The sequence below is a fragment of the Zea mays genome, chromosome 3, assembly GCF_902167145.1.
Source record: "Zea mays cultivar B73 chromosome 3, Zm-B73-REFERENCE-NAM-5.0, whole genome shotgun sequence".
NCBI lineage: Eukaryota > Viridiplantae > Streptophyta > Magnoliopsida > Poales > Poaceae > Zea > Zea mays.
This window is the reverse complement of record NC_050098.1, coordinates 53,875,367-53,889,641: the sequence shown is the minus strand read 5'-3', so window position 1 is coordinate 53,889,641 and position 14,275 is coordinate 53,875,367. Positions and strand designations below refer to the sequence as shown.

General features: G+C 43.2%; 1 protein-coding gene across 1 annotated transcript; it reads right to left on the bottom strand.

Moving 5' to 3' along the window:
• Positions 1-5,206: 5,206 nt before the first annotated feature.
• LOC103650094 (expansin-B11-like) lies at positions 5,207-12,834 on the bottom strand. Its single transcript, XM_020550699.2, has 3 exons — positions 12,824-12,834; positions 10,316-10,356; positions 5,207-6,159 (listed from the first exon to the last, which is right to left on the bottom strand). Exons 1-3 carry the CDS (start codon positions 12,832-12,834, stop codon positions 5,327-5,329), a joined length of 885 nt encoding a protein of 294 aa, XP_020406288.2. The 3' UTR covers positions 5,207-5,326.
• Positions 12,835-14,275: the final 1,441 nt, after the last annotated feature.

The window sequence follows — 14,275 nt, the reverse complement described above, 5'->3', positions numbered from 1 at the left end:
GTTTCGTGCTGCGAGCTGTAGACGGACGATGACTGTTGGGCAACGTTTTGGGCCATATTACTAGACCGTAGCAGGCCGAAGCCCGGGCACGTGCCCGAGCTAGCCGGGCTGTGCCTCCGCCACTGCCGGGGAGCACGACATCCCTCCCAGCCATGGCGTTCGGCTTCCTGCTGGCCGAGCTCTAGCCGAGCCCCCTCATGGCGCCCAGATTGCTCCCTTCGGCGCTCTGCATCTCCGACCACGGTGGCTCCGCCTCGACCACCATCTTCACCACCAACGACACTGCTCTTCCCTAGCTCCAAGGATACCTGCAGTTCGTCCCTGGCCGATGCCCGAGCATTTCCCCTGCGCACCATCGCGTAGGCCGCGGAGCTGCAACGGCCACGTTGTCTCTTCCTCTGCAACTCACCCTTGACATGTTCGACAAAATGCGGCAGCAAGCCCCAACAACCTGTGTAGTTGATGTGAGATCCCCTCGCGTGTGCCGATCCGATCTGTGCCGCCTGGTTCGCAATGCCATAAAACCCGGTGAGCTCCTCGCTCTGCTCACTGTCTTGTGCTCCTCGATTCGATAAAATAACCAAATCAGTGAATTGTGTAATAAAATGTTGTAATCACAGCCCCTCATCGTCGTCGCGCCTCGCGCACCACTCGTTCGATGGAACACCTCACCCGTGGGTGACATGCGCAACCTAAATCTGATCAGCCAGGTTGTTCGATGTTTAGTTTACTACTCATGTATTTTGGTTCGCGTTGGATTAAAGTTTATGGAGAAGCAAGTGAAGTAGAAAAGAACTTAGGTGTTCTTATATTTTTCAGATGTGCTATTAGGAGTTATTTTTGTGATGTGAATGAGATGTATGATGAAATGGTTCAGTTGTACGTGGTTGTATGGACATATTAGTGTTCGAGAAGCAACCGTTGTGTTGATGTGAGATGTGGTGTTAAGGTGTAGAATTATGAAGAGTGCGTCGATAAATATCTGTGCAAGGTATTTTTTAATAGATTGTGCGAATGATGAGTTTGGTAGAATCCATCAGTGTCACTTGTTCTTAGTTGACTATTTTATTTTGGTTGAAGTATCATGTGAAAGATTTTGTTAGACTTTCAAGCAGTTAGTTGGTAATATCCGTCAAGTGGTTGGTGTTGATTTAGCTTATATGGCAAAGTGGTGTCTTACCTTAATGGTCATCACATTCGATATTTAGAGAGCTAGTTAAATTACTTCCACCCATAGCCTAAGTTTGAGGTGTCCTAAATTGTGAGCCTAACCTTTGTCAGTCTTTTAGTGTCGTTCCTTGACTAAGAAAAATATAAACTTATAACGTGTTTAGTGTTTTCTTAGTGTGTGAGCTATGTCGCAATTATTACGAATATAGAGGATAAATGTGCTTGTTACTTGTATGTTCGTAACTCTAGTGCTCCAAGTGAATTAAAAGTAATTTGTAAGTCAACTTATTGATGCTTGTTAGGTTGTTTTAGCTCTAATAAATGAATAAGTGTTAGAGTATTCTAAGTGTCAGAAACAGGATAACTATAGAGACTAAATAGGAGCTAAATTTGAATACCCTGTTTTGGACTGCAGGCACTGTTTTTTCCGTGCCATTAGTTTGATGAACTAAATTATACTTTATATAGAAATGTCCTATATAAAAGTTGTAGATACCGTCCTTATCTTGCTTGTGTTAAAATTTGATGGCCATAGGTCTGATAGTTTAGGAGTTATGCTCCTCACAAGTTTGGTATCAGAATATGTCCATGTTATGTCCAGATCTAAACGATTGCATTGTTTGGCAAAATTAAACATAGAATCATCTCATAGTAATTATAAAGAAGTTGTAGTATTTTCCTAAGCCTTCTAGAAAGTTATGGATCACTCTTTTTGGTGGTCTAAATCTTCAGTTATAGCTGTTTAAAGTATGAAGTCTGAAACTGTCTAAATCAGGACAGAGGCACTTTCTTTGTGTTGTCTGACCTTGTTAGGTATTGAACCTGCCTGAGTCGATTATAAATGTTGTGTAGACAATTTTATTAGCTTTCCAGAAAATCTTGGATCACATTTTTGGATGTTTAAATCTCTGGTTATGGCTAAAATAAGTACAAGTTGTGTTGTTGTTCAAAAACTACAATTTTTAGTTAATTGCTTGGGATTGCTCTTGTTCGGCTAAGTAGATTTAGATGGTTCTTGAATAAGGAAGACTTATAGTTGTTATATGCAAGTTAGCATATGTCCCGTGATTGATATGCTTGCCATTTTTACATGTAAGGCTTGTGTGTGAATTAAGTTAAGTATAGGTTGCGTACCCCATGTCTTAAGTGATGTTAGATTCATGTGTCGATGATGTATGGATAGCTAGTGCTTGTGTATGAGTGTTTATAGAGTCTTGCTATTTCATACTTAGTCCACTACCGTGCGGTGTCGTATAGTCTTATGTTATCTTTCATTATATTCATATTTGTACACCGTGCATATAATTAGGTACGCTAGACATACCGCGTGAAAGATGTGACGTTGCAGCGAAGCCCCAAGACGATGAATTGGTGGGCTTATCTCGAATAACATGAATGATCAAGTGGACGTTCGAACAACAGATGTCATCTAACCAAACACTAACCTAGTCTTGGATTCCAGGCAAGCCCCGGTATCTAATTCTCATGGTTTGTAATAATTGTTTTTATTCACCTACCTGCCTATGATTTTTGCATTTGGTTGTACAAGTTGTTTGGAAACAATAGAAGTGGAGTGATTTCCTGTCACCTGCAAGGTACTGCGCTTACATTATGCTTGATTGGGTAAAGTCATCAGGAAATATCAATGATTAATATGAAGGTTAATCTAAGATCGGACGATATGCAGATAAGGAAACACAAGGCATAGAGGTCTAGTGTCTACTTATACTCATATGTGTCGATTAAGGACCATACCGTTGTGGTCCCTCGAGTCATGTTGAACATATGTATAATCAGTTAATTGGCTAGAAAATTCGTTCCAACTACGAAGCCAGAGTACTATTCTAGCCGGATTCGACCTCACGGTGCACTTACTGGTGTGGGTCAGGAGTGACGGGGACACTGCGAGACGACCCATGTTGCATGGTACGCCCTGACCCTCTGGTAGTCAGGCGGTCCCTGGGTATGATGGCCCCTGTGGAATCAGCGATGTGCAGCTGGGCTGCTACTGGAATAAGTATGGTGGTGATCGTATCCCACGAAGTACTGTGGGTATGGTTTGTGTTAGGAATACCCCGTTAGTTGGTTAGTAATCGATTCGAATCGCCAATCCTGGATAGTGAGCACTTGACTTGAGCTATCTCATCGTAGTAAGAACTACACAGTGATAACCATGAGAATGGTGATATTGTTATTTATTAATAACGATGACCTGATTAATTATAATCAAGAGTTGGGTTATTCTTGCTTGTCTATTTAATGAGATACTTTCCAAACATGATTAATCCCTAAAGCCATACTAGACATAGTGAATTTGCAATGGTCATTTAGCTAATCTGGTGCCAACCTAGATTTGCAACAAAATAGGTAATAATACTGACAGGCTAAAAGATGATTAATTATCATGATGCCCCTTAAGATGGTAATAAGTACATTAATTCTTGTACTCTTCCAAAAGAAAGAGTCAGCCCCAGATAAAGCCTTGCATGATCCTTGGTGTTTTTTACTTTCTTACTTCCTAGTTTTGGATGGGTAAGTCTAGCTAAGTAGATTCAAGTACTCAGGGTTTATCCCACCATGTTGCAGGTGAAGATCTAGGCCCGTTGTGTAACACCCCATCCAATTCCTAGACCGGCGGTACTTACTCCTGGCAGCTCGCTAGGATCATCTATTTTCCCCACAAACCAACGCGTGTCTTTTGTGCGCACTTTGTCCTCACTCATGCGCACCCAAGAAAACTTCCTGGTCGGTCACCCATCCCAAATTGCTCCAAGCCAAGCACGCTTAACTTGGAGGTTCTTTCGAGATAGGCTTCTAAAAAAGAAGATGCACCTTGTTGATATGGATACTCTATTAATTCTATTAAGCCTTGGGCCAGGATATCACCATCCTAGGGGCTAGGATATCACAATCCACCCCCCTTAGAAGACCAACGTCCTCATCGGTCAACCCCAATCCAGGAACCTCCCCTCTTAGCCACGTCTATGTATCTAGTGTCATCATATGCCATGCCATGTGACCACTCTAGACCACATGCACCATGCGCTATATACCTGAACCCCTAACCCACACACGCCCGTGAAACCGAGAGGGTCGGCTCTGATACCACTTGTAGCACCCCGTCCAATCCCTGTACCATTGGTGCTTACTCCTAGTAGCTCTCTAGGATCATATATCATCCCCACAGACCAACACGAGTCTTTTGTGCGCACTTTGTCCTCACTCATGTGCACGCGAGAAAACTTCCCAGTCGGTCACCCACCCCAAATTGCTCCAAGCCAAGCATGCATAACTTGGAGGTTCTTTTGAGATAGGCTTCCGAAAAAGAAGATGCACCTTGTTGATATGGATACTCTATTAATTCTATTATTCCTTGGGCCAGGATATCATCATCATAGGGGCCTGGATATCACATGCTGATGATGCTGGCTAAGTGCCAGTGGGCTCGACCTTCTATATAGTTCTCGTCATGTTGTTTTTGGAAGATTGTCACTGAGCTAGCATGTATTTCAAAAATGTGGTTACGTCTATCTTGTACAAAGTTATATTCTTTGAAATCAAGTTTTGTACTTACTCCCATCTCTTATTTGTAAACTTATTGTAATATTATTCCCACTGCCAAAAACTCTAGTATGTGATTGTGTATTTCCTTAATCTCCGATCTTGGTTGTGAGTTGATTTACTGAGTTCCTTTGGGATGCTCGGCGTTCTACCGGGTCTATATGGGCTCAAGTATGTTTAGACAACTGTGGAAGCAAATGTTTTTGGTACTCTTGCTCTTCTAGATTGGGTGGTATCGTCACACTTCTACTAGCCTACAGCCCTCGAGGATGCCACAAAGCTAGTGAAAATATGTAAGGCATGCCAGTTTTACTCCAAACAGATGCACACCTTGACTTAGGCACTACATTTTACAGTAGAAAGCCTACATTTTGTAGTATGAATAGACACCTTACCACCGTTAACGATGGTCATACATCTAGAATTGATACATATGTATCATATATTTCGATTATTCATTAAAAATATGTATTCATTTTAAAATGTGTCCATGATAAAATTGGGATTGCATAGGAGATACATAGATAATACAATATTTGTGTTGTTGTCACGCACCTTATATCCTTTTATTGAATAAAAAAATAAAAAAGGTCTATCAAGTGGTGTAGGCAGTGTTGGGCTTCCATTCGGCGGGGATGACGTCGTCGTAGACAGTCTTAGTGCCTCCCTCGGTGGTGAGTCGGACGGTGATGGGTCCCTTGATCGGCTTGTCGCTATCCTTCCTCCAGATGGCGCCCCAAGAGTGCTTCAGAGGCTCGTAGGTGTCAGAGCCCTTCTCCTTGATGTCCACCGCCACAATGTCACCATCTCCATCAACGTACTTGACCAACAGGGCCAGGTAGTTGGGGTTGCATCCCTTCTCCAAATGGAAGGTGACCTTAGATCCATACTTGCACTTGACCCTTCGAAATTGCATGTCGATGATGCCCGCCTTGCGCAACTTCTCCTCCTCGCCCTTCTTGGCCATGGCACCGAACGCCGTGCCTGCTAGGTCGAAGTGGTACGCCGCAATGGGCTCGTAGTTCATGTCTGTAATGTACACCACCACGGGCTTGCCAGAGCACTCCGCTGGCTTGTCGCACTTGATCTCGAAGCAGGATCCACAACCTAGACCATCCTTGAAGATGGGGACGTTGCCACATGCGCCCATGCTGTTGAAAGGGGCCTTGTTCACGTCCTTGTACCCACATCCGCCACCATTGTCGTCCGGGCCGGCACCTGTTGGCTTGCCATACCATGTTGCCTTGGCATCTAGCCAATCACTACCATAGTTGGCTGTGATGTTCTTACCCGGGGGAACCTTGGGAGGACCACACCAGGCACCGCCTACCAGAAATGCTAGTGCCATCGCCGCCAGCACCTGCACCTGCACTAAAGACCACATGATGCTCACAACAGTCATCTTTTGTCTTTGACCGATGAATGGTACTGTGATGCGATGAATGAGTAGGCAGGGGTCGTAATTATATTAGGCTGGTCGGGCTAGCGATTAATCGAGAGAGCTTTCTATGTAACAGTGCATGCGACAGTGAGGTTGAGCATGCATGCATGCCCAAGCGATCTTTGCTCTTGGCCACTGAATAATTGGCTCCATATGTCGGAGCCAGGTGACCACTAGGCCTGGGAATGGGCCATAAAAACTCATGGGTATAAAGGGCCTCCAAATTCATGGTCTAATAATTTTGGATCTTTTTTGGATCACTGTTGATTAGGGTAGAGTTGGATCAAGCCATTTCATTAAAGGGCCAACACGGATCGATTATCAAATCTGGCCCAATCGTGTGCCTGGATCATGTGAAGGGCACAGCCCATGGATCATGTGAGAAGGCACAACCCGTGGTTCCTGTAAGCTGTAGCGTCTTCCTATTGGTCGTCCGAAGAGCGGTAGTGAGCGCCGAGGGGCCCCGCCGGCGCCTGCAGCACGCCCTGTCGCTTCATCCTGCAAGCGACGCACGCCATCGACACCTCCCCTGCGGCGATCGGAGCCACGCGCTAGATCCAACACCCTCACCGGAATCGTTGCGGATTCCGGCGCCGGCGGCCCCGCTCCGGATCTGCATTCCGTGCAGGGGCTTCTCCTGACCGCCTCGCGCCCTCGTCTCTCCAAGTAAACACCCGCTTCCCTTCCTCATGAGTCACGAGCCTTGGCTTCCCTTCCTCGTGCAGGGGCTTCCAGTAACAAGTCTAGCATTGTCGAGCGAGGATATCGAGCAAGGATGTGTGCCTGCTATTTGCTTAACCTTGCACAACCATTGCTCAGCATTGTAGATTGATCTGCTCTGTGCCCTATCATTTCTTGCAGTTGCAGTGCAGATCCGGCTTAATTGCTGAATTCTTCGCTAGCTCCTATTCTACCGCCTCAACTCCACAAAAGAATACAGCTATGATGTCGTACAGTGACAGTCAATCTATCTCTTATGTCTGATCAGATTATAGAAAATAGTATTAGTTTGCTCAATCCCAGGTCCGTTGAGAAGACAAAAAAAGGCTACTTAGAAATATTATTTGGTAGTGTATAAATAATAGAACTATAACTCATAGCCTTGTATGTATTTCACGATTCAATTGCTGAGATTTGTTTGCACGTTCTGACTACAACTCTTTTCATATGGTGATTTAAACTGTTAAGTACGCCAGTAATAAGTCATAAATTGGTTGTGATTTTTTAGGCCATATTCCTAGGCGTGTGCCTCACTTATAACTTGTGTAACGATTTTCTTTTGGTGATCTTGCAGTCTAGCCATGGAGAGGGTTTCATCAGCTCCAGAAATGGATGATGTTATCTCAACTGATCAGTCAAGCAGATCAACAAAAAGAAGGGCTAAAGTTTGGGATTATGTTGATTCAGAGCTAGTAGATGGGAAAGAGAAGGCGATCTGCAAATACTGTAAGGCCCACTTATCTTCTGTTGCGGGTAAAGGTACAACTCATCTGAATAGGCACATTTCTACGTATTGCCATGCAATTTCACAAGAAGAGAGACAAAGGTTCTTAGCGACCCAAAAAACAAAACCTGATGAGGCTCATGTTTTTGACCCTGTAGTCTTTCGAGGTCTAATAGCCAAGTACTTCCTTAGCGCAGAGATTTCATTTAGAAAGTGTGAAGATCCAAAGTTTCATCTCTTTAGAAACATTTTCACTGTTGGAGCAGCAAGACTGCAACAGTGCAGTAATTCAGATTTTATAAATAATTGGATTAGTAGCGTTCACATTCAACGGGCACTAATTTAGAATTCCTGTGCACATTCAAGGTTTACTCAGAGCATCTCTCTCCGCGTACTTATCAGTAGCGAGCTCCGTCCGAAAGTCCAAATCTTCAGCTCTCTCCTTGACGCATGCCCGGATCGATCGGTCCAGCTCTACCCACCGGAGGAGGAGGCAGATCGTCAACGGGCAGCTGACTAAGGTGGATCCACGGAGGAGGCTCTAAATTGGACAGTTTATAGGAAGGTAAATTTGACAGTTCATTGTGAAAACCCGCTAAATTGGATAGTTCTGTGTATACCTATAAATTTGACAGTTCATTGTGAAAACCGTCTCTAAATTGATGTTTGCTGTCAGTTCCGGGACTGATATATATGCTTATGATGTGCATTTTGAGACAGATGGATGTAAATAGTTTTTTGGTAGACTTGTGTTCTGCAATGTGTGGCCATGTATGTGTGAGCCCATGGATTATACTAATTCAATAAGCTAGTGGTGGTGCTTGCATGTTTGTGGGGGCCCTTGGATTGCTAATGTAATATTGCCATGGATTTTGAAAGGATCAGGGCAGGGTTGGGTGGCAAAGGCTTTAAAATCAGTTTGGATTGAGCTGTATCAAATTAGTTTGGATTCAAGTAGGGCTGGATTTACTCCTTAGTATTCTAGGATTGAAGTGGGGTTAGGATCGGATTATGACCCATTCCCTGGCCTAGTGACCACTGGTAGCCCTACAACATTGTTGGTCTCACCGTTATTGGAGGCAACCAATTTTGTGCCTCTCCACAAAACTTTAGATGTTGTCGTTCTCATCATGTATGGGAATGTCGTCGTCCTTACATGTAGGGCCGGCTCTGTCCCTAGGCAGGTTGGGTGACCGCCTAGGGCCCAAGAACTAAGGGGGCCTTCTCGATATAGAATTTTATTACACAGTTTCTAAAAATACCATATCAGTTTTGCCTATAAAATCAAGTATCATGAGTTTCATCCCTCTATCTCTCTTCTCATTAAATTCTTGTCATGTCATCAAATTTGCTTATATGTCGAGCTATTTAATGAAGATGAAACTCAAATAAAATCTTCACTTGGAAAATCCTAATACAAAACTAGCATATTTGACATTCTTGTCCTGAAGGTATATGTATATATGCATCCCTGATTAAGTATCATGCATCATCTGTATATTGGTATAGTAGTATTTGTTGGTATTAACTTTTCTGTATGAACTTAGTTCTGCAAGGTTACCTTAGAAGCACTTATTTGGTGCCCAAAAGAGGAATAAAAGAAGGGAAAGTATCAGGTGCAAATGAACCAATTGGTGCAACTAGTGCAACCAAGGCACAAGGATGGAGGTAGGATGGTATTTTTAAAAATATCTAGGGAGAGGTGGGTGGGTTTTTTGAAGAATGCTATTTTTAAGAAGACCCTCTCACCTCCATCCTTGTGTCTTGGTTGCACATGATACGTTCCCATAAATGAAAGAGAGACCATAGCCTCAACTAAAAGAACTTTATCGAAGTTGAATCTAGCTTAGCTACATGTTCTATCTAGAAGGATATATCGGAAAACATTGATTTGAACAATATTCTCACAAATTTTGCTTCAAGAAATACTAGATAAAGTTATTTATTTTGAGGCATTAGAAATATATATATATAAATGTTTAATACTCTAATTTTTATTCTCACTTGAGATAATAAGTATAGATTTAACATTGTTTAACTTTTCGTATTTTATTCTATTTTACTATAATCATTGACGATACAAAATAAAAAATAAGGGCCCAAACATTGAGATTGACCTAGGACCCTTCGAAACCCAGAGTCGGCCCTGGTTACATGTTGCAGCCAACTCCAAACTAAATGGAATTATGAATGGAAGTTGCATGGATATTAGTCATTGGTCAAGGATGTGACTTTTGACCTAGTGCGCCAGTAGCTAGAAAAATAATTTGTCTGGTAATTATAAGAAATTGAGCCATAGACATGGCTTACTCTCTCCATAAATGAATTATTTTATTTGAATTTTTTTCTTCAACCCATAGGAAAATTAGACGCCACCGATAAGAAAAGTATTTTATTGATAGTGTGATATTGGTAAAAAATGGGTAATTTTTCTTACGGCTTTGTAATTGTAATTTTTTTTGTTTCTTGCCTATGTGATGTAGACAAAAAATATGGATTGTATTATCAATAATAACAATGAATTCTTTTAGTCTCAAGTTTGGATAGATTAGAATTTAAACCTAACATCAATTAATAAATCAAGGTTCAAGCATTCAAGCATGTGCATAGCTATTTGTATGCACTCATAATCTAGGCTAATTTTTTAATTATATTTCATCCCTTCAAGTTTCCTTTTATGACTGGATGTTGACAGCTACACAACATTGGCCAAAGAACAATCATAAAAAGCATGCTCTGGCTCTTGCGTCCCTTAAGCGCACAATTGTCCGATTCAAATCCTAGATTAGTTGGCTCAAGGAGGGAGATGCTAATACAAAGTAAGAAGCTTCAGTAGAATCACATCAAAAGTGCTAAGTACCCAAACTGGCAGAGGTGTTCTGACCTGTGTTGATGACATCATAGTTAGAAGTACGAATCAAGAAGACCACATCGCAGACATGCTAGAAACATTTGCTAACTTCAGAAAAGCAGGCCTTAAATTAAATCCAAAAAATGCATCTTCGGAGTGAAGAAGGGAAAATTCCTTGGCTGCTTTCTATCAACTAAGTGAATCGAAGCTAACCCAAACAAGATAGAAGCAATACTTTGGATGGACCCGCCAAAGTCCAGAAAGGGTGCCCAGAGGTTGACAGACAGACTTGCATCACTAAATGGATTCATCTCAAGGTCCACAGGGAGAAATCTGTCATTCTTCGAAGTATTAAAGTCAGCCGAAGTATTTTAATGGAGACCAGCTCTGCAAAAGGCTTTTGAGGATCTGAAACAATATCTCATACATTTGACAACTCTGTCTCCACCTTCGCCAGGGCCACACTTCTTCTATACATATCTGCCTCTCATTCCGCCATCAGTGCAGCGTTGGTCTAAGAAAAGCTAGAAAGCCAAATGAAGAAGCAAGTACCAGTTTATTTTGTCTTAGAAGTCCTAAGCTCATCCAAGAAAAAATTACATAGAGATAGAAAAAGTATTATATGCAGTACTCACGGCTTTCAAAAAGCTTCGACATTACTTTCACTCACACCACATAATTGTTCCTTCGTCTCAAACTTTGAAAGACATCATAAGGAACAAGGAAGCAATAGAAGAATTGGAAAGTGGGTCGCAGAGCTCAATTAATTCATCATTGACTTCGTACATCGATCATCAATACAATCTCAGGCATTAGCAGATTTCATTGCCGATTAGACGCCAGGGGCTCAGAACGAAGCACGGGCACCGGACAAAGAAGTATGGAGTCTTTTGTGATGGATCATGGGGTACCTTCAGCGTAGGTGCTGCTTAGTTTTGAGCTCACCATCGAAAATGAAAACTTCTTATGCAGCTAAACTAGAGTTTCAATGTACAAATAACATTAAAGAGTATGAAGCAGTGTTGTTAATGCTTCAAAAACTTAAGGCCATGGGAAAAAGAAGGGCAATTTTAAAGTTTGATTCCCAAGTAATTAAAGGGCATGTTGACAAAAGTAGTAGACCAAGAGATCTAAAGCTAGAAAAATATCTCAACATAGTTCAAAGGATGGAAGCTTCCTTTGAAGGTTTTTCAGTAATGAATATCCCAAGAGGAGATAATGAATAAGTATATCTGTTGGCCAAATCGAAAACACAGGGTCTAACTTTTCCACCAGAGGTGTTTTTTGAAATCCTTTGAGCACCTTCAGTATACCTCATAGAAATAGCTGTGCTCGCAATATCACCAACACACAGTGAAGATTGGAGGACAGAAATAATATCTTTCCTCCAAGGCAATCACCATTTGGACGATGAAGCTTATATCAGAAGGATGCATGCAAGTTCTAGACCGTACGTGATGATAGAAGGGGACCTGTTGGGGGCCTTCGTCTTCCGAAGGTCCTCAAAACACGACTAACATGCTTTCCAGTATAATATACTGTCATAGGTAGCTTCGGCTTTGAGATGAAGGTGTACATGGTATGAAAGGCGCGATCTGGAAGAAGGATGAACCAGTTCCGAAGCTGTGGATGGAGAAGCTTCAGCTTAGCACAAGGACAATGGTGAAGAATGAAACCGACCTAAAGGAGAAAAGACGGTTTAGTCCTTGACAACTTACCTTTTGGCTAATAGTAAATGTTAGGGACATGAATGTAATTTTCCCCAGGCTCCGTTCTATGCCTATAAATAGATGAACAGTAACATCGTACTGTTCACGTTGACTTGTAATCACTCGCACGTCATTCTCGGATTTTTACCTTCTGTCAAGCCGAAGGTACAAATGTAACTTGATATTATCAATGTTTGTTCATGATTATATAATGTTAATATGAATAATTTGATGATTCAATATTATTACTTGTACTCTTTATGTGCTTCATATGTTTCTATTTATACTTACATATCGAAATGATGAAGGTATGTCCTTCATGACCTTCGTCTAAAGATCATTATATCCTAAGGGATATAATGCTTCGAAGGACAAAGGTCTTTAACCATTAATATTTGTGTTGCCTTGTTTTTGATTCATAGAATTTGAGAACAAGTGACCAACATTGGTGCCCACCTCCGGTGAACTCACTTGACCACCTGCGGCAAGCTTTGACCTTCGTCATGCCGCCGAAGAAGTCATCAGGGCCAGGGGCTGCACTGCAGCCGCTAGATGTTAATCAAGAAACATTACGCGAAGCTAGGAGCCAGAAAAGTAAGGCTACCAGTCCAACACCCGAGGAGGAGTTGGACTAAGAAATCAGGGACCTTGAAGCCATTCATCAACAGGTTCAGAAGAAGAAAGAAAAGATGCTTGCTTCGTCTCGCCGATCTTTAGAGGAAGATTGATGAGGCCGCTGAAGAAATGCGTCATCTCACCCAAGATGACCAAGACCGAAGGCCTCAATACAGAGAGCTTTGTCAAGACAATTCGCACAACGATGATGAATGGTACGATGATTTCCATCATGGTAATTTTGCTTTTGATGATGCTTCTCCTCTAGGAGCAGAGTTGCAGGCTACCCCATGGCCCCCATCATACAAGCCACCCCATCTTCCTATGTATGATGGGCACTCAGACCCGAAGCAGTTCCTAATGAGATACGAGGCAACCATATCTTCATATGGGGGCAACACTGTAGTCATGGCAAAATCCTTCGTCATGGCAGTCAAAAGTGTCGCACAAACTTGGCACTCTTCTCTCCGGCCAGGGACAATCACATCATGGCCGAAGCTTAAGGATATGCTAATCACCAGCTTCCAAGGATTTCAGACGAAGCCAGTCACTGCTCAGGCTTTGTTCCAGTGCACCCAAGACCGCGAAGAGTACCTTCAGGCGTATGTCCGAAGGTTCCTGCGTCTGAGAGCACAAGCGCCTACAACGCCCAATGAAATTGTCATTGAGGCCATGATCAAAGGGCTTCGGCCAGGACCTACTGAAAGGGAAATGTGCCTTTGGGCCATTTCTAAGTATTTTGGTGATTGAGTGCCAACACAAGTGCTTAAATGTGAATCTATGCCCATGGATGAACAAAGTGCAAATCAAGAGCTAAGGTATGTTTCTAAGTCTTAGTACATTGGTTTTGTGTACTAATATACTTGTCTAAGTATCAGAAACAGAAAGAAGAAGAAAAGAGAAGAGTTGGCTGTGTACAGCCAAAAGGCTGTTTCGGTCTGGGGCACCGGACTGTCCGGTGGTGCACCGGACAGTGTCCGGTGCGCCAGGCTGGCTCGAGCGAAGTGGCCGCTCTCGGGAATTCGCCGACGACGTACGGCTAAAATTCAGCGGACTGTCCGGTGTGCACCGGACTGTCCGGTGAGCCAACGGTCGACCGGGCCAACGGTCGGCCGCGCGATCTACGCGGGACACGTGGCCGAGCCAACGGTCGGAAGGGGGCACCGGACTGTCCGGTGTGCACCGGACATGTCCGGTGCGCCAACGGCTCCCAGATCAGCAACGGTCGGCTGCGCCATTTTAGGAAGGAGATCGGGCACCGGACACTGTCCGGTATGCACCGGACTGTCCGGTGCGCCCGATGACAGAAGGCAAGATCAGCCTTCCAGAATTGCTCTCAACGGCTCCTAGCTGCCTTGGGGCTTTAAAAGGGACCCCTAGGCGCATGGAGGAGGACACCAAGCATTCCTACAACATTCCTAAGCACCAAGACATCGATCTCGCGCATTCGTTTCATTGTGATAGCATATAGAGCTCTTGTGGAG